This window comes from Tachyglossus aculeatus, chromosome X1, assembly GCF_015852505.1.
Source record: "Tachyglossus aculeatus isolate mTacAcu1 chromosome X1, mTacAcu1.pri, whole genome shotgun sequence".
NCBI classification, from domain to species: Eukaryota; Metazoa; Chordata; class Mammalia; order Monotremata; family Tachyglossidae; genus Tachyglossus; species Tachyglossus aculeatus.
In genome coordinates this window covers 115,101,930-115,122,421 of record NC_052101.1, presented here as the reverse complement: position 1 = coordinate 115,122,421, position 20,492 = coordinate 115,101,930, and the positions used below count along the sequence as shown (strand labels likewise).

The window sequence follows — 20,492 nt, the reverse complement described above, 5'->3', positions numbered from 1 at the left end:
TGGCTAAATAAATGATACATTAATAAATCAATCAATGGTATTTACTCTGTGCAGAGCACTGGACTAAGCGCTTGGGAGAGGACAATAAAACAGAGTTGGTAGACATGATTCCTGCCCTCAAGGGGCTTATTGACTAGCAGAAATACAAGCACTAAGGGGCTGATACTGATAATCCTCTAGACTGAGTCCATTGTTGGTCAGGGATTGTCTTTGTTGCTGAATTGTACTTTCCAAGAGCTTAGTACAGTGCTCTGCACACAGTAAGCGCTCAATAAATACGATTAAAAGAATGAATGCTGCCAAATTGTACTTTCCAAGCGCTTAGTACAATGCGCTGCAAGAGAAAGCGCTCAATAAATACGATTAAATGAATGAATAAGACAGTGTGACCAAGGGACAGAGGGAAGTCTATATGCGGAGGCCTCTTGGAGGGGCTAGATTTTAAGAAGGGCTTTGAAGGTGGAGCAGGATGTGGCTTGGCAGATTTGAAGAGAGAGAGCATATTCCCAGTAGGGGTAAAGGTGTGAACAACGAGTTGGAGTCAGGAATCAATCGGTGGTATCTCCTGCGCACTGACTGTGTGCAGAGGACTGTACCATGAGCTTGGGAGAGGACAATACAATAGAGTCATGAAGGAATGTGTGGTTAGGAGGTAGGCTTGGGAGGAATGAAGAGCGCAAGTTGGGATGAAGCGAGGAGAGAGCCGAGGGACACGAGGGAGACAGCCGGCGTGGAGCCTTGAACTTGACGGTCAAGAGGGGAATTTGACGGAAAGAGAAATGGAAGCCACTGGCAAAAGGAGCAGTGGTGGGGTTGGAAATAAGCAAACAGGAGAAGGGCCCCCTCCCCTCCTCATTAAGAGACCCCAATAGGAAGGGTGGGGAAGTGGGGGCCACCCTATGGGCCTGGTTGGACACCGTGGGGCAGAGCGGTCACCAGTCCCAGGACTCCACACTCCCATCTGGGGACCGTCCCTACCTTTGTGACAGTGAGTCATTCGGCGCTCCTCTCCCGTCTCAATGCTGGCCACCCACAGGTCGTTGTTATTGATGAAGGAGAAGAAAGAGGGATCGGCAGGGCAAATCTTGGGGTCCATCCGAGGGCCCAAACACTGCGTTTTTATTTCCAGAGGCTTCATGGGGGACACCTGAGGGTAGATGAGCACGAACCGGGGGTGGGGGGAGGAGAGTGTGTGGCTCTGGCGAAACTCCCCATTCCTTGCCCAGGTGGAGGGCTCTACTCTGAGGGACGGGGCCACTCCGTCAGCCAGAGGGACTCACCATAAAACCATTCTTGCCGCCATCTCGACAGTGAAAAAGGCTGTTGCTGGCCTGGAAGAGGAAGAGGCCGCTCTCACTGTGAAAATCATAGGACGTGATCCCGAAGACTCCGAGACGCTTACGTTCTCTCAGCAGCTCCTCCTCCCTGGAGTACATCCCATGGTGCGGGGTAGCCTAAGTGTGATTCAGAAAGAGCCAAGGCCAGGGCCCTTAGGGCGCGGAAGGAAGGAGAAAGGGGAAGGGGGGCCTGAAGACCAGAGTGTTCTCTGGAACGGAATTAACGCCTGGTGAATACAGGGCCTTGGCAAGACAGGGAACGAATACCAGCCTGGAGGACTGAGGCATCAGCAACCAAGTAATGACTCACCCCCAGCCCCGACCCTCCCCTCCTTTTCCCATCCAAACCACCAGCCTGGAGTCTCTGAGCCCTGGGGTAGGCGAATACCCTTCCTTGTCTTTGTCTGAGTCTCATTTCCAGCATCTATTGCTACCCCTGGCTAAGGAGGGGTCGGAAAATCTGAGCCCCTACTGTGGACAGAAAGAAAGTCTTCAGCCTCACCCAACCCGGCCCAAGCTGGGCTCTGGGGCCTCAGGCTTCTGAACTGGATCTAGGTGGAGGCAAGAGCCTCTTTTCCAGAGGCTGAGGGGACTACCACTGGGACCCACGTGCACGCTCAAATACCCGGTGCATTCCTAGCAGTGCTCTCCCCCCCGCCCCAACCCCCTAGAGGCCCTAAGCGGGAGGAGGTTGAAGGGAGAAGCGGGTGCCCAGGGCCCAAATCCAGCCCAATCTTGGCCTGGTTTCTCTTGGCTCAGACTGTAGTTTGTGCAGGCCCCAAATAAAAGCTCCTCCCTCTCCAACCACGTTTCCCTGGGGACGATGGGCCTGCTGCCATAGGGACTCCCGGCCCTAAGCAGCCCCACTCCAATGCTGCACCCCCTCCCCCCTCCGCCCAGCTGCCCACAGCTTTGGTGAAAGACTCCACTCCCCCGACTTACTTCCAACTATGAAAGAGTCAAAGGGTTTCTCTGTACTGGACCCACAGCTTCTAAAACACTCTGTCTCTCTGTTCCTGCTTTGTGTGTGGGATGGTCTGTCTGCCTGTCTGTGCCTCTATCTCTCTGTCTCTCCCTCAGTTCAAGCTTTACCCTGAAATAGAGAGCCAACTTCAGGGACTCCAAGACCTCTTTTTAACAGGAGAGATTCTTATCAATCCAGAATGGTTTAGGGTCAATCTGACTAGGAAGCAGAGGAATGGACAAGATGACCTTTAATGGGTAAAATCTCTATGGGAAACATAATGCTTGACAGTAGCACGTGCAGCCACCCTTCTTCTTTCTTTCTTCTTCCCCCCCGCCCCTCCCCGCAGTCAGGTTGAGGAAGCTGCACAGTCTCTCCCGGGAGGTCCCTGACTCCCTACAGACCTGCTTAATTGCCTCCAGCCACCTGCTCACGCCCCCAGCCCCGGCAGGGACCTCGGAACTCACATGGCGATTTGTTACCGCTTTATTGAATCGTTTGCTTTGGATTTGGAGCATTTCTACCTATGCTCTTATCCTCCGACCTAGTATATATTTGGCCATCTGCGTCCATTTGACTGTAAGCTCCGCGAAGGTGGGGGCTGTATCTTTTATTTCTGTTGTACATCCCTCCACCCAAGAGCCCAGAACAGTGCTTTGCATGTAGTAAGTGCTTAACAAATGCCATCATTATTATTATTACTGCACCCAGGGAGACGCTCGAGGCCACTGGTGGTGACAAGGACTCAAACCCTGCTGTGAGCTCCTTGTGGGCAGGGAACGTGTCTACCAACTCTGCTGTACTGGACTCTCCCAAGCGCTTGGTTCAGAGCTCTGCACTCAGTAAGTGGTTGATTGATGCCAGTGATTGATCGATTCTTCCACCTGGCCCATGCTTTAAAAATGGGAGCGGGTTACGCCCTTGACCAAGAGCCCTTATCGAGCAGCCACACACTAATCACTGTGTACACAGCGGAGGGAGTGTGTGGGACTGCCCCCACATATCCGGTACTCTGAATCCTATTCTCTGCATAGCTTAGATACAGAAGGAGGCAGTGTGTGACTGGGGGGGTGGAGAGGGAAGAGATTTGGCGGGGGGGTGGGGGGGAGTGGGTAGGGCCTCTGGCTAGGGCTGGCTTAGGTTGGCCAAGCCTCCCGAGACAGCTCCATGCCCAATGTTATGATTCAGGCCCCCATCCCCTCGCCCAAATCCAATCTGTGGGTCCTCCCTCACTTTCCACATAGCCCCAGCTGCTCACTGTCTTGAGCTGGAAGTCCAGCCAACCTCACTTTGCCCAGGGCACCTCCATCCCCTGCCAACCCACCTGAAAATGATCCAGCATCTGTTTCCACGATAAGAGCAGCAGGGCTTCTTTCTGCACCTTCTTGGGAATCTCGGAGTACAGGAGTGAGTTCTCCCGGCTTCCATAGGGCATGCCTGTTTAAAAGAAAGAGCAACTCAGGGGCCGACCTCTTCGGGGAAAAAGAAAAACCTCTGGAGGCCTGACTCCTCATGACTGGGGCCTGGGGGACCCCGCCGGCAATCCTCGTAAGAGGGAGGGTCAAGCAGGGCAGGGGGAGAGCAGGGGCCTCGCGGAGAGAGAGAGCAAAGGAGGCCGGTCGCCAACCTCCCGCTCCCTGGCACCTGTTCAGCCAGGGTGGCAGGCCCAGGAAGCCTAAACAACTAGGAAGAAGCGGGTGATGCACAGAGAGCAGGTGTTCAGCCGAGGAGCCACGAGAGTCAGCTTGGCCTAGAGAAGCAGCGGGGCCTAGTGGCAAGAACCCAGGCGATGGAGGACTGGGCTTCGAATCCCGGCTTTGCCCCCTGCCTGCTGTGGGATCTGGGACCAGACACTTCACTTCCCTGTGCCTCAGTTTCCTCATCGGGAAAAAAGGGGTATAAAGACTTGTTTTCCCTCCTACACCTAATAATAATTGTGGCATTTGTTAAGCGCTTACTATGTGCCAAGCACTGTACTAAGTGCTAGACTGTGAGCCTTGGGACTGTGTCCAGCCTGGTGATCTAGTTTCTACCCCAGTGCTTAGTACAGTGCTGAACAAATAACATGATTTTGGTGATTCATTCTCTGAGGCGCTCCAGGAAACTCCGTCCTGAGGAGTGGAGCAAGAAAAGGTGGTGGTGCTCCCCCGTTATGTTTTCTCCTCACTTTAAAGGCAGAGTTGGGGTGGTGGGCAGAAGGTGGGTGGATGGGTGGGTGAGCGGCAAAGACACTCCTGGAAGCATCTCATGAGCAACGCCGGGTCAGCATGCCAATCTCAGCGTGGAAGATTCGGTGGCCGAAAGCAGAGTAGACCGAAACCCCTGTACCTGGGGGAAAGATCTAAGCTCTCCCAACAGGAAGCAAAGTAAGCACCTTGCTCTGGTCTTTCAACAGGGACAGAGTCCACCTCACTCAGGGGGACCATCATCAATTGACAGGCTATCGCTAGCCTCGCCCGCCCCATGGGCCAGGCTCATTCTAACCCCACCCCTGCCAGGCTCTCTGGGAACCCAGCTGGTAACAACTAAAGTTACAAGAGGGATGATATTGTATTCTATCAGCTGGCTGGCCACGGAAGTGAAATCACTTGCAGGGCAGGAATGTGAACTCCCAGAAATGCTAAAGTGAAAGTTAGAAATTCCTAAAACAACAGTTCCCGTAGTCTGAAGATTCCATCTGGGTGGAGGAACTGCAGCATGGCCTAGTGGAAAGAGGACAGATTTGGCAGTCAGAGGCCCTGGCTCCGTCACTTATCTGTTGTGTGACCTTGGACAAGTCATTTAACTTCTCTGTGCCTCAGTTCTCTCATCTGTAAAATGGGGATTCAATACCCATTCTCTTTCTTGCTTAGACTGTGAGCCCCACATGGGATCTGATTATCTTGTATCTACCCCAGCACTTAGTACAGTGCTTGGTACATAATAAATGCTTAACAAATACCACAATTCTTCATACCATCATCTTCCGGAGAACATCCAATCGTGAGCAAAGCCACGACAGGTTCCTCTGGGCCCAGGAATTTGCCGCCTCCGACAGTGATGCGGCACAGGGGTGCTCGAAGGAACTGTGTGACAGGGACCCTCCTGGAGCCCAGTCTTCCGGGGGAGGGTCAGACGCTCCTCCCTTGCCCCTTTGCAGTCCTACATTTTCCCAGGAATACTTATCCAAAAATCGCCCTTCAGCCTTTGATAAGTTTGGCCACACAACTTCCTGTGGGAACGAACTTCATATGTTGCCCCCACTCTCCCCTCCCTCTCCGGCTGGGTTTCAGAGGGTGTTCAAACCAGCAAAATGTACAGGGCTTTCTAAAATCAAGGATGGACCGCCCCCCCCAGACAATGTATTCTTCTAAGCCCCTCACTCCCCTATCAGAAAACTCGGAAGAAAACACACACACATAAAGACACACACACACACATTCTCACACATTCTCTCTCACACACACACACAGACACACACACACGAGAGAAAGTTTGATGGAATCAGGCGTACCCAGGTAGTACAGGCGGTGAGAGTGAGGGCCCGACTCGTCAGTTTTCTGGACAAACTGGAACTCATGGGGAGCCTTGTTCACGATGAAGCCTGAGTACTTCCTGCTGCTGTGAATGATGTCCCGCAGCCCATCCCACGAATGCTTCTCCACCTGGAAACGGGACGAGGGCGGCAGTGGGGGCTCCTCCATCTCAACTGTACTGGGCCGGTCGGTCAGGGTCTCCACAGCAGTCATCCTTCCTGTCCCTTCTGAGCCGGCAGGGAAACTGCAAAATTATAACGGGGCGGAGGGGTGGGCATTGGGGAGAAACCGGTTGGGGGACCCCCCCAGGAGTAGCAGGACTTCTTTATGCACTCTTTGGGGTTCTGAGTAGAGCAGGAAGGAGCGTGCCTGGCTGCCACACAGCAGGGCTGATTGAAAGTTCAAGAAACACATATGTTTTCCAGAAATCGACTGGATAATTCAGCCCACATGAACCCCCCGCCTTCCACCCCGCCCTTCCCTCAACGCCCCCAGGACACAGGCAGAAATTCAAGAGGCACATAGCTTCAGGGGGAGACACCGTCCCCTTCTTTAGAGTCCCCTAAAAAGCTGCTTCCTCCGAGAGGCCTTTCCCGGACTCTCTTCCGCCGCCTCTTCCACCCCGAGCATGCACGCATTCCTCTTTACTTCTCTGTGATTGAGCTTGTCATCCCTTTCAATCGTTCAATCGTATTTATTGAACGCTTACTGTGTGCAGAACGCTGTACTAAGCGCTTGGAAAGTACAATTCAGCAACAGAGACAATCCCTGCCCACACCAGGCTTACAGTCTAGAAGCGGGGAGAGAGACAGCAAAACAAGTAAAACAGGCATCAGTATAAATAGAATTATAGGTATATACACATAAACAAGTAAACAGACATCAATATAAACAGAACTACAGATATGTACATATATACACAAGTGGTGTGGGGCCGGGAGGGGGGGTAAAGTAAATGGAGCAAGTCGGGGCAACGTGGAGGAGAAGGGGAGCTGAGGAAAAGGGGGGCTTAGTCTGGGAAGGCCTCTTGGAGGCGGTGAGCCTTCAGTAGACCCTTTCTGTCTACTGCTTCTATCAACTGTCTTCCTCAGCTGCGGCACAGTCAATTTACATCTTCTGCCTCCCCGCTGAGACTGTGTGAGCACCTCCAGAGGACAGGGATAATGCCTTTTCTTCTCACGTCTGTTTCCCAAGTGCCACTTGAATACCCCACACCTGGTGGGCGCCCAGCACATTGGAGGAGACAGAAATGCTCCTCTCCAGTCAGGCTGGGCAAAATCCCTCCCAACGGTCCCTTTCCCGGTGGCCAACCCCCAGCCCCCACAGCCTCCGAGAAGGTGTTCCCTGGCCCAGAGATGTGTGGAGAAGGCTGGGGGAAGAGGGTTAGCACACCCTCTGATCACTTGGGAGGTAGGCCTTAAGTGGGGTACGTTGCTGCCCTGCCACTTTCGGCACTGTCGACCCATCAGCCACCTGACCTGGAACGACCCCTAGCTCCCAACCCCTTCCCAGGTGGCACACCCTCCCCTGGCCCACCCATTCAGGGGTTTGGTCCAAAGCGCCTGACCCAGATTCTCTAAAGCCGTTCCAAATGGGGAAGCCAGTGAGGCAAAGATTGTTCTCCAAAAGGTGGCCGTAAACCTGCAGAGGAGAGGGCGGTTGCCTCTTTCCCCTACTTTTGCGATCACTCTCCCAGAGACCCAAGGGGGCTGCCAGCTCCACTGCTGCTCTCAAGCCCACAACGCCCCCTGCACAGAGTTCCTCCACCCCTGAGAGTCTGGCTCTCCTTCCCCGTTCCTGCTCAGTCCTGCTTTCTGCTCCAGAGGACAGGTTCATCAAAACATCTGCTACTTCTCCCCGGCCAGTGACCCGATTCTCCAGGGAAAGAGCCCGGTGGGTCTGGGGGAAGCCGGCTAAGGGGGCGCAGGGAGGAGGCAGGGGGAGAGGAGAACCAAGGCAGGGCCAGATCGCACCACTGGCAGACTGGCTGATGGAGGGCAGTGGGCTCAGCCCCTCTGCCTGGCCTGGCACGTTCCCTCTGGCCGAAGTCCATCCCAAGAGGCTGAATGAAGTTGAGGGCCAGGAGCCCTACCTACCAACTCTACCGCAGCATGGCCTAGTGGCAAGAGTACGGGCTTGGGAGTCAGAGGTCATGGGTTCTAATCCCAGCTCCGCCACTTGTCAGCTGTGTGACTTTGGGCAAGTCACTTCACTTCTCTGTGCCTCAGTCACCTGGAAAATGGGGATTAAGACTGTGAACCCCACATGGGACAACCTGATTACGTTGTATCTGCCCCAGTGCTTAGAACAGTGCTTGGCACATAGTAAGCACTTAACAAATACTATCATTATTATTACTGCATTGTCCTCTCCCAAGTGCTCAGTCCCGCGGTCTGCACACAGTCAACACTCGATCGATTCCATTGATTGACGCTCATGGGTGAGGCTGAGGAGTGCCAAGGAAGATTTCAGAGGGGTGACCAGCGCTCAGAACAGTGCCTGGCACAGAGTAAGTGCTAAACAAATACATAGTTATCAAGGGGCAGGAACCGCTCCATTTCCAGCCCTGCTCATCCAGTCCCCACAGGCTTGGTCTGCCTCACGGAGGGTAGGCCGGGTCAAGGATACGGTGGGGCGGGATCCCACCCAAAATCGGCCCGAGGGATCCCACGGCCCCAAAGGCCTCGACCCCCTATTGTGTCTTCCGGCCGATCCTCTCCCTCGTTTGCCAGAGCCAAGCCACCTGCTTCCTTTCCCAGATCTGCAGCCAGGAAGCTTCCCCATATCTGACCTCAGCCCTCTCCTGCGCTCTCCAAACTGAGAGCTGGAGAAGCAACAGTCTGTTCCTTGCAGCTGGCCATCTCCCCCATACCTTGACTCTCTGAGCGTCAGATACAAAACAGAACGAGCACAAGTCAGGTCATTCCACTCCTCCTTGGTAAGCCCTGCTGACTCACCAATTAGCTCTAATTCAGGAGTCTCTTTCCCAACTCCAGGGCTACATGAAGGAGGGAGAGAAGAATTCCTGGTCCATTTCCGCCTTTTTGCCTGGCCCCGTCTCAGTTGAGAGGAATAAGACTCAGGCACAGGCAGAATGGAGCGTGCGCACCCACACTTACACATGCCAACCCGCCCCCTGACCAAAGGATCCTCGCTCAGCTCTCTTTTGAAAGTTTCTACTCCAAGGAGTCCAACAGCCCAACACGACACAACAGTTCCCCTTCTCCACCAGCAGCAATGGCAGCGGCACACAGGCCGGGCGTCCCAGGCCCGGTGGGCTCGCGTGACTCCCCCCGACCCTGGCCCCAGTTAATAAGACAGAGAAAGATGATCTACTTTGGGCTCAGATCCGCGCAGGAGGGCTGGGAGGCCCAACCACAGTCGAAGAAGCGGTGAAGGACGCGGGACAACATTGCAAGGCACTTGCGGGAACCTCCGGAGGCGCTGGGAGGCGACCAGGTCGGATCTCCCAGGCAGGCAGGACTTGGCGATGGGTGAGCGAGATACGGACGCGCGGAGAGCGAGAGGCAGAGGCAGACCCAGAGATACGGTCTCATTCGCCTTTCTCCTTCCAAGAGGCGAAGCTCACATCTGAAAGCCAACTAGGGTCTTACGGGAATGCAGCTCAGAAAGGACCCAGATTCAAAAGCAAATTTACAAAGGTCTCGGCCCTCCAGCCCAGCCCCATGGAGTCCTCTTCAGCTACCAGAGTTAAGAGTTTGCTTAGCTGGGCTGGGGAATCATAGCTGATTCCAGGCTTCTCCGGGCAAGATGTTCTCCTCCCACCATCCCCTCCCACCAGACTGCCTCTCTTCCCCCCGCAATCAGGGAAATCCTTTGCCGGGGCTGCGAATTTCCAGGCTAGGTCAGATTTCACAGCCCTCTCGGAGCTGAAGGACTTACATTTCCTAAACCCACCAGGCTCCCGGAACTTAGAAGAACGTGAGCCACCACACTGCTGGCCAGGCAGGCGGGCGGTCCACTGAGCCCAGGAGGGTCTCCGACAGCGACAGCGATGGGGCAGCTGAGTGGAGCTGGGGGACCTCCGGTGCTCAGGATTTGGGAGGGACCAGGTGGTAGCCCTGATTTTCCTTCTAGGGACCCCTCGCCCAGGAACCCATTTCAACCCTCCTTGAACTGGCTGCACTTGGATCTGGGGAACGACAATTCCTGTTTCCCACCCGCCCGATGACTCTCTAGCCCCTCCCAGCCTGTCGAGCGCTGACCCTCTCAGTTTGGTCTTGTTCCACAGCTGCTCCACCTTCCTCATCATCCTGGATGACTTTGTCTTCTTGGCCTCTTCGGGGTCCTTCCTTACAATTGAGGGGAGACTATGCAGGGTCCTAGAGTGTATTTTTTTTCAGTAACTGCAGCCCGCAGAAAGCCTGCCCCCTGGAAAGGCAGGAGGAGTTTGGAAATTCTGCTGCCAGTGCTCAGGAATGTTCGGAACTGAAGCGTTCTGCAGCACGGGGTTCAGGGGTGCCATTGGGCGGCCAACATTCCCCTCCAGAAAGGAAAGGTTCCGGAACGGAATTCCAGAAGAGGGGTCCCACAATCAGAGTCTTGTTGCTAGGTGGAACAAGAAGCAGCATGGCCTAGTGGATACAGCCCGGGCCTGGGAGTCAAAAGGACCTGGGTTCTATTCCAGCCCCATCACTTGTCTGCCGTTTGACCTTAGATAACTCGCTTAACTCCTCAAAGCCTCGGTTCCCTCATCTGTAAAATGGGGGTGAAGACTGTGAGCCCCATGTGGGACATGGACTGTGTCCAGCTTGATTATCTTGTATCTGCTCCAAAGCTTAGTACAGTGCCTGGCACGTATGCTACTGATTTCTGTTTACTTGTTTTGATGTCTGTCTCCCCCCTTCTGGACTGTGAGCCTGCTGTGGGCAGGCATTGTCTCTGTTGCTGAATTGTACTTCCCAAGTGCTTAGTACAGTGCTCTGCATACAGTAAGCGCTCAATAAATATGATTGGATGAATGAATGAATGAATGAAAGCATTTAAAAGATACCATTAAAAAAAAAAGCGGAGGCAGATCTAATGCCCCCCAGGACAGTATCTCTCCTTCCTCAATCAAATCAGTGGTATGAACTCAGGGGGCAGAGCACTGGACTAAGTGCTTGGGAGAGTCCACCAATACAGTTGGGAGATAATAATAATAATAATGATGGCATTTATTAAGCACTTACTACGTGCAAACCACTGTTCTAAGTACTGGGGAGGTTACAAGGTGATCAGGTTGTCCCACGGAGGGCTCACAGTCTTCATCCCCATTTTACAGATGAGGTAACTGAGGCCCAGAGAAGTTAAGTGACTTGCCCAAAGTCACCCAGCTGACAATTGGCAGAGCCGGGATTTGAACCCATGACCTCTGACTCCAAAGCCCGGGCTCTTTCCACTGAGCCACGCTGCTTCTCTAAGATCCGATCCCAGTCTCGGAGGAGCTGATAGGCTTGAGGTCCTCCTGTTTTCTATGTCCCTGGGTCACCCCCAGGCCCTCTTTCACCTCCAATACTGCACTTAGTTTTCTGCATAACCTCAGCTCTTCAAAATCTGACCACCTTTAAGCTGTGACATTTTGTCTTTTTAATAGATGCAAACATAGAAACAAGCAAGAAAGAAACTAAAAGATTTAGCAGGGTACCCAAAGAACCCTGATAACTCCAAACCACGAGATAATATTTCTTCGCTAGCCCTCTCCCCCGACCTTCTAGCATCTCAATATTGGGCACGCGCACACACACACACACACACACACACATACACACACACACTCCACCCCCTCCCCGCCCCCGCCATCCCCTGGCAAAATCTTCAACCTTTTCTTTCTTTTTTTTTTATAGTATTTGTTAAGTGCTTACTATGTGCTGGGCACTATACTAAGCACTGAGGTAGATAAAAGCTAATCAGGTTGGACACAGTCCATGGGGCTCACAGTCTTTACCCCATTTTACAGATGAGGTAACTGAGGCCCAGAGAAATGAAGTGACTTGTCCAAGGTCACACAGCAGATAAGTGGCACAACCGGAATGAGAACACAGGGCCTTCTGAATCCCAGGCCCGTGCTCTATCCACTAGGCCACACTCCTTCAGCAGCTTTCCTGCCTAGAAGAGTCTGTCTCAGCCGCTGACCCTGCATTCTGCTCGGAGAGCAAAAGAGGCAAAAGGCATCTGAAATCTAAGCCGGAGGTCTAGCCGCCCGGTGCTTAAATCTGTCTGAGTCCAAGTGAGCCTAAGGTTGGAGGGAGAGCAGGGGGGCACAAGAGAGTAAGTCGCGGGCAGCCACATTTCCCATCCCTCCTCGTGGTTAGCAACATCACCTTCCAATACACGACCCAGGATGGTCACATTGAATCAGTGCCCTCCCCTTCACCCCCGCTCCCTTCGGTACCCGGGCAGGGTCCACATGAACCTAAACTGAACCTCTGGAGATGGAGAGAGGGAGCAGGCAGCGGGTGAAGCAGGGAGTGCAGCCTTTGTAAATATTTAGATTGTTGGGGACTTTGCTATTTCTGGACTGGGAAAGGTGGGATGAGGGAAGACGGGGAAAAGGGCTAGCTTTGTTGTTTCATTTTTGTCTTCCCTTCATCCCCCACCTACTCTTTTTAAAAAGCTGAAATGGTATTTGTTAAGCACCATACTAGGCGCTGGGGGAGACACAAGCTCATCTGGTTGGACACAGTCCATGTCCCACATAGGGCTCAAAGTCTTAATCCCCATTTGGCAGATGGGTAACTGAGGCCCAGAGAAGTGAATTGACTTGCCCAAGGTCACACAGCAGACAAGCGGCAGAGCTGGGATTAGAACCCAAGTCCCTCTGACTCCCAGGCCCGTGCTCTATCCACTAGACCACACTGCTTCTCGTCGTGGGCAGGGAACAAGCCTGCTAACTCTGTTTCATTGTGCTCTCCCAAGCGCTTACTACTGCGCTCTGCACAAAGTGCTCAGTAAATACCATTGATTGATTGACTGATTCAACTTCGGTGTTTCCAGTAGCTCTCTAGGCACCTAGCACAGTGCTTGGCACCAAGGAGGCACTCCACCAATGTTACAAATTAATCAATCGGGCTGGAGGAACTTGGGAGAACTGGAGTGACAGCCAAGGGCAGCCGATTCCTCCCAAGCCTCTCAGGCTGTACAAAGCCAAGGACACAAGTGGGGAGCGCTCAGATCGGGACCAGTGTCACGCCCCGAATTCTGACCGGGACTCCCCCATACCGTCCCTCTCGGCGTAATGTGGGAAGTTACCTTCTCCAATGCCCGGCGGTCTCGTTTTCCAGACGCAACCTCTTTATCTTCCGCATTAACTATCCAACAGGCCTCAGGCGGGACTGGGACCTAGGAGCGAGAGAAAGAATGGGTCGTGCTCTGGTGGTTACCGCTGCAGGGCTGGATGTGCTTTCCGCCGACAAGGGATCCGGCAGATACCGAGCAAATGTGTTCTTTCTGGCCAGTGAGTTGCCCAGCCCCCAAATTTGCCAGGTGGTGGTGGGGGCAACCACAACTTGCACCCTCTCCCCTTACCCCCTGCCAAAACACAATACCTTTTTTCCTCATCCATCTTTCCCCACATCCTAAAAGGCCAGCTTCAGCCTATAAATCTTCACCCACCTCAGGAGTCCTTGAATGGTAAGAGACTCCTTGAATCTGGTGTTTCCTGGACCCACTAACGGCCCCTATCCAGACACAAGCCAGCAAGCCACCACTCCCATGTCTCGATATTCACCAAGCCCCATTTCTCTGAAAAGCGGCACCAGTCCCCATAGCAAAAAAAAAAAAAAAATGAAGTGATTTAGAGACGGTTTCAATCTGCCTCCACCGCCCTCAGGAGAGGAGAATTTCTGCACACCGCAACCCTCATGGGGCAAACATGTAAAATTCTTCCCCCTTCCCAGGACCTCCAGTTCAATTATAGAATCTTCTCCATCTCCATTTTGGGCAGGTTGCTTCACTTCTCTGGGCCTCAATTTCCTCATCTGTAAAATGGGGATTCGATACCCACTCTCCTTCCCACTTAGACCGTGAGCCCCACTTGGGACAGAGACTGTGTCCGACCCGATTATCCTGTCTCTCCCAGAGCACTCAGCCCAGTGTTTGGCACACAGTAAGTGCTTAACAAATATCTAGCTATTACTTGTATTCATAGTGATCATTCAGACAAGCTTACTTGGTCTGTCGACTGGTCTCCAGAGACTTTGTGGGAAAGGGAGAAGAGGGACAGAGAAGGCAAAGGGGTGTGTGTGGAAGAGTGTCACAGAGATCAGGTAAGTTCCCGAAAGCTTGTTAACAACAATCACGGTGGTATTTGTTCAGAGCTTACTGTGTGCCAAGCACTGGACTAAGCGCCGGGGGAGAAACTGGTATCATCAGGTCGGACATACTCTCTGCTGCCCCTCACGGGGCTCCCAGCCTAAGTAGGGGGAATAATAATAATAATGATATTTGTTAAGCACTTACTATGTGCCAGGCACTGTTCTAAGCGCCGGGGTAGATACAAAGTAATCGGGTTGGACACAGTCCCTGTCCCACATGGGGCTCACAATCTTAATCCCCATTTTACAGATGAAGGAACTGAGGCACAGAGAAGTTAAGCGACTTGCCTAAGGCCACACAACAGACAAGTGGCAGAGCTGGGATTAGAACCCATGACCTTCTGACTCCCAGGCCCATGCTCTACCCACTAGGCCCTGCTGCTTCGAGAGCACCCAAACCTGCCCAAGCTGATTTCTTACAGCCTTTTCCCAGGTATCCCAATGACAGCAGTCTTCCGCCTCCCCCTTCCCCCCAAAATCTTCCACAAGGGATCCTGAGTCAGACTGTCCATTTCCAAATTTTTGCCGAAGCAGTGTGGCTCAATGGCAAGAGCACGGGCTTTGGAGTCAGAGGTCATGGGTTCAAATCCCAGCTCCGCCACTTGTCAGCTATGTGACTTTGGGCAAGTCACTTAACTTCTCTGGGCCTCAGTTCCCTCATCTGTAAAATGGGGATTAAGACTGTGCGCCCCCCCGTGGGACAACCTCATCGCCTTGTAACCTCCCCAGCGCTTTGCACATAGTAAGCGCTTAATAAATGCTATCATTATTATTATTACAGTCAGACCGTCCTCCACCACAGATGCAGATGGTGGACACCAAGCTTTTAGAATACATTTATCAATAGTACCCACAAACCCCGTGAGGCTGGAGAACCTTCTCAGTTTCTCAAGCCTCAACTCCACCCCCACCACTGATCCCCCTACCGGGGGCTCCCCCTTTCCTCCCTCCCACCACTCTCAAACCGCCCAGCTGGGGCCCTGAGCTCCTGGCTCCTGATGGAGGATGGGATTAAGGGGGAGAGGAAGGGGGGGTGGGAAAAAGATAATATTCTTAGATGGTCTAATTCAATGGAGATTAAACTGCCTCGGAGGAAAACCTCAGCAAACTGAGGGAATGGAAACCTTAGTCACAAGAGCTACTGTGCTTGCCCGGAGAAGACGAGACACTCTCAAGAGTCCACGGGCGCTGCAGAGGAAGAGTGCTGAAAAACTGATGGAGGGGAAGACAATCTCAATCTCTCTCTCTCTCTCACACACACACACACACACACACACACACACTAAACGCTGAATAAATACGATTGAATGAATGAAATGCAGGAGGATGGCAAAGGAGTTGATTGCTGTAGAGCAAATAGGTGAACACAGTGCCAGTCTAACACCAAATCATGAGGATGCAGCCGAACTCGGTCAGACCCCCATTCGATCAATTAATCGCTGGCCTGGGGGCTCGGGAGGGGACAAGCGAGCCCTCGAGGACCTTACAGCAGAACTCCGCCTCCGACAGCGGCGGCATCGGGGCGCTTAAAGGGGCTGTGCGGCGGTTGTCCTCACGGCTAAGGATGGCCCATTTGACACCCTTGACTTTGCCTCAAGCCACCTCAAGCATGGATCTAACCAAACGCCCCTCGACACCCCTCCCCATCCCTAAGGATCTCTCTGGGCGGGAGGATCTGGTACCAGTCCCGCGGCTGGGGGGGGGGGAGGACCCTTGAAGGGGGAAATCAATCAATCAATGGTGTTTATTGAGCGCTATGTGCAGATCACCGTACTACGAGCTTGGGAGAATCCAACAGAATTCGCAGATAGGTTCCCTGCCCATGACAAGCTTACAGTCTGGAGATCTGCCTCGTCCCCCAGAACACACACACACGTACACAAACACTCACCCCGATCGATCGGGGAGCTAGAGCCCGTGCCCTTCCGCAGGGGGGCGGGGAGGGGGGCTCCCGGCCCCGGCCCGGGAAACAGAGCGGCGCCGGGCTGCGGGCCGCGCTGAGCAGGGAACCAAGCTGGGAGGGGAGGAGTCCAGATGGGCCTGGGAGGGGAAGAGGGCGAGGAGCCCGGGCGGTGGTGAGGGGCGACAGAGGGGGACGGGCTGAGGGAGGGTGGGTCCGGCGGGGAGGGAGGGACTGAGGGAGGTGGCCCCTCCTCGCCCGGCCCAAAGCTACCTACCCCGAGGTTGAGAGCCCGAGCGGCGACGAAGAGGGGCAGTCGGCTGGTGGAGCGGCGGCTCTTCACGTACGCGGCGCCATGGGCCGGGCGAACGGCCCCGGAAGCGGCCGAACAGGGCAGACGGGGAAGGTGGAGGAGACGGGAGGCGGAGGGGGGGAGGGGGGAAGGGGGAGGGGGGGCAGAGGTGAGGGGGAACCCGGCGGCTCCGTCCCCTTTGACCCGGAAGCGCAGCCGCCGAGCCGCCGGGGGTGGCAGGAACCAACGCGCCGGCGGGGACGGGGGGGGGGTCCCCCTGCACACTGTATGGAACGCCCCAGTACGACTTCCTCACTCCAGGAAGAAAGACAGGCTACGGCAGTGTGAACGCGGGGGGCGGAGCTTAGAAACTAGAGGCGGGCTGACGGTAATTTGTCGCCCGACGCGTTGGTGGTATAGTGGTTAGCATAGCTGCCTTCCAAGCAGTTGACCCGGGTTCGATTCCCGGCCAACGCAGCGTGTCCCTTGCTTTTCCCTTTTTATTTAATCTGACGGGAGGCTCTTGCAGCGTGCCCTTTGCTTTTCCCTTCCCTTTTTATTTAATCTGACGGGAGGCTCTTGCAGCACCTTAACTCCTCAGGCTGAAACCCTTATTTAGGGAATTGATCGATGAGGTCTGAAAAACCTCGTCTGATTTTCAGAAAAGGAGTGTTTCCGCCCGGGCTCGAACCGGCAGCGTGTCCTTTGCTTTTCCTTCCCTTTTTATTTAATCTGACGGGAGGCTCTTGCAGCACCTTAGCTCCTCAGGCTGAAACCCTTATTTAGGGAATTGATCGATGAGGTCTGAAAAACCTCGTCTGATTTGCAGAAAAGGAGTGTTTCCGCCCGGGCTCGAACCGGGGACCTTTCGCGTGTGAGGCGAACGTGATAACCGCTACACTACGGAAACTCGTAGACCCCTTTCACTTCAAAGGGCCTAGAACTTTTTCTAGTCGGAGGGTGGCTTTCTTTAAAGATGCGATGTATTGGGTATAAATCATCATCACTAACGGTATTTATTGAACGCTTACTATGTGCAGAGCACCATGCTAAGCGCTCGGGAGAGTACAATCCCACAGAGTTGGTAGACGCGTTCCCTTCCCAAAAGGAGCTTAAAGTCTACAGGGGGAAAGACTTTTGACTTCTTTTTCCTCCCCACTTCAATACCCTATTGAAGGCCCAACTCCTCCAAGAAGCCTTCCCTGACTAAGCCCCCCTCTTCTCTTCTTCCACTCCCTTCTGCGCCGCTCTTTCCCTGCTCCTTCATTCATCCTCCCTCCCATCCCTACAGCACAAATGCAGACATCGGTCATTAATTTATTTATTTACTTTAATGTCTCTCTCCCCCTCAAGACTGTGAGCTCTTTATGGGCAGGAACGGGTCTGTTTGTTTTTGCACTCTCACAAGCGCTTAATACAGTGCTTGGCACACAGTAACCGCTCAATAAATACGATTGAATAAATGAGTGACTACGCGGAGGAGCACGGCGGATCCTAATTTCTAGGTGCCCCACTATTACTTTCATACAAACCCGAGCCCCAGTGCGCTTAAGTACGCATCGTTAAACTCTTCCGCTTCCCCTAGCTGTAATTTATTTTAAATATCTGTGTCTCCCACTACGCTATAAGCTCCTGGAAGGCAGGAATCGTGTTTGCTAACTGTATTTTCCGGTTCCTTTGCCTCCCTCTAACTGTTAGGGTCCCCCTCAAGGCTCAGTTCTGGGTCCCCTATTCTCCATCTACACCTATTCCCTTGAAGAACTCATTCGCTCCCACCGCTGCGACTACATCTCTACGTGGATGGTTCAGTCAGTCGTATTTATTGAGCGCTTACGGTGTGCAGAGCACTGTAATAATAATAATGATGATGATGGCATTTGTTAAGCGCTTACTATGTGCAAAGCACTGTTCTAAGCGCTGGGGGGATACAAGGTGATCAGGTTGTCCCACGTGGGGCTCACAGTCTTAATCCCCATTTTACAGATGAGGGAACTGAGGCTCAGAGAAGTGAAGTGACTGGCCCAAGGTCACACAGCAGACATGTGGTGGAACCGGGATTCGAACCCATAACCTCTAACTCCAAAGCCCGCACTCTTTCCACTGAGCCACGCTGCTAAGCGCTTAAGCTGTTTTCGTTGTAGTGTATTCTCCCAAGCGCTTAGTACAGTGCTCTACACACCGTAAGCGCTCAGTAAATACGCTGGAATGAAAAACAGACATATTCCCTGCCCATGACGAGCTACGTCTCCAGCCCTGATCTCTGTCCTTCTCTGCAGTCCCTTATTTAATAATAATAATGATGGCATTTGTTAAGCACTATATCCCAAGCACTGTTTTAAGCACTGTAATAATAATAATAATGTTGGTATTTGTTAAGCGCTTACTATGTGCAAAGCACTGTTCTAAGCACTGGGGAGGTTACAAGGTGATCAGGTTGTCCCACGCGGGGCTCACAATTTTAATCCCCATTTTACAGATGAGGTCACTGAGGCCCAGAGAAGTGAAAGTGACTTGCCCAAAGTCACACAGCCAACAGTTGGCGGAGCTGGGATTTGAACCCATGACCTCTGACTCCAAAGCCCAGGCCCTTTCCACTGAGCCACAGCAGCTTCTCCTTGTAATAGATACAAGGTAATTAGGTTGTTCCACATGGGGCTCACACTCTTAATCCCCATTTTACAGATGAAGTAACTGAGGCCCAGAGAAGTTCAGTGACTTGCCCAAAGTCACACAGCTACCAAGTGGCAGAGGCAGGATTAGAACCCATGACCTCTGACTCCCAAGCCCATGCTTTTTCCACTAAGCCACGCTGCTCGGCTGTCCTGGGGGGCCTTCAAGCACTTGTGTATATATGTACGTATTTATTATTCTATTTATTTTATTAATGCTGTGCATACATCTGTAATTTGATTTATTTATACTGATACTATTCATGCCTGTCTACTTGTTTTTGTTTTGTTGTCTGTCTGCCCCCTTCTAGACTGCAAGTCTACTGTTGGGTAGGGATTGACTCTGTTGCCGAATTTTACTTTCCAAGTGCTTAGTACAGTGCTCTGCACACAGTAAGCGTTTAATATATTCATTCATTCAATCATATTTATTGAGCGCTTACTGTGTGCAGAGCACTATACTAAGCACTTGGGAAGTACAAGTTGGCAACATATAGAGATGGTCCCTACCCAACAGTGGGCTCACAGTCTAGAGGGGGAAGACAGAGAACAAAACAAAAAATATTAACAAAATAAAATAAATAGAATAAATATGTACAAATAAAATAGAGTAATAAATGCGTACAAACATATATACATATATACAGGTGCTGTGGGGAGGGGAAGGAGGTAAGGGGGGAGATGGGGAGGGGGAGAGGAAGGAGGGGGCTCAGTCTGGGAAGGCCTCCTGGAGGAGGTGAGCTCTCAGTAGGAATTTGAAGTGAGGAAGAGAGCTAGCTTGGCGGATGTGCGGAGGGAGGGCATTCCAGGCCAGGGGGATGACGTGGGCCGGGGGTCAACGGCGGGACAGGCGAAATGAGGCACGGTGAGGAGGTTAGTGGCAGAGGAGCAGAGGGTGCGGGCTGGGCTGCAGAAGGAGAGAAGGGAGGTGAGGTAGGAGGGGGCGAGGTGATGGACAGCCTTGAAGCCCAGGGTGAGGAGTTTCTGCCTGATGCGCAGATTGATTGGTAGCCACTGGAGATTTTTGAGGAGGGGAATAACATGCCCAGAGCGTTTCTGCACAAAGACAATCCGGGCAGCGGCGTGAAGTATGGATTGAAGTGGGGAGAGACAGGAGGATGGGAGATCGGAGAGGAGGCTGATGCAGTAATCCAGACGGGATAGGATGAGAGCTTGAACGAGCAGGGTAGCGGTTTGGATGGAGAGGAAAGGGCATATCTTGGCAATGTTGCAGAGGTGAGACCGGCAGGTTTTGGTAGTACAGTGCTCTGCACACAGTAAGTGCTCAATAAATACGATTGAATGAATGAATGAAGGAATGAATGGTGATGAATTGGATGTGAGGGGTGAACGAGAGAGCGGAGTCGAGGATGACACCAAGGTTGCGGGCTTGTGAGGCGGGAAGGATGGTAGTGCCGTCAACAGTGATGGGACAGTCAGGGAGAGGGCAGGGTTTGAGAGGGAAGACAAGGAGTTCAGTCTTGGACATGTTGAGTTTTA

The 20,492-nt window shown here is 52.9% G+C and overlaps 1 protein-coding gene and 2 non-coding genes across 6 annotated transcripts in view; 1 reads left to right on the top strand and 2 right to left on the bottom strand.

The window, feature by feature from the left end:
• DPP9 (dipeptidyl peptidase 9) overlaps nt 1-16,393 on the bottom strand; it is a 40,592-nt gene extending 24,199 nt beyond the window's left edge. The window contains exons 1-6 of one of the 4 annotated variants that reach the window (XM_038740047.1): nt 16,309-16,393; nt 13,068-13,157; nt 5,795-6,060; nt 3,626-3,738; nt 1,281-1,454; nt 979-1,147 (exon numbers count right to left, since the gene is read on the bottom strand). In XM_038740047.1, coding sequence (XP_038595975.1) covers nt 979-1,147; nt 1,281-1,454; nt 3,626-3,738; nt 5,795-6,060; nt 13,068-13,123 — 778 coding nt within the window. In that variant the 5' untranslated portion in view covers nt 13,124-13,157; nt 16,309-16,393. Of the gene's footprint in view, nt 1-978; nt 1,148-1,280; nt 1,455-3,625; nt 3,739-5,794; nt 6,061-10,042; nt 10,126-13,067; nt 13,158-16,022; nt 16,089-16,308 lie in introns of those variants that run through there. The other 3 variants (XM_038740044.1, XM_038740045.1, XM_038740046.1) reach the window with 3 other exon arrangements.
• A 335-nt stretch (nt 16,394-16,728) lies between these two features.
• Nucleotides 16,729-16,800, top strand: TRNAG-UCC. The gene has a single exon. It is a non-coding gene; the product is annotated as a tRNA-Gly (tRNA).
• Nucleotides 16,801-17,160: 360 nt separating this feature from the next.
• TRNAV-CAC lies at nt 17,161-17,233 on the bottom strand. Its single transcript has one exon. It is a non-coding gene; the product is annotated as a tRNA-Val (tRNA).
• Nucleotides 17,234-20,492: the final 3,259 nt, after the last annotated feature.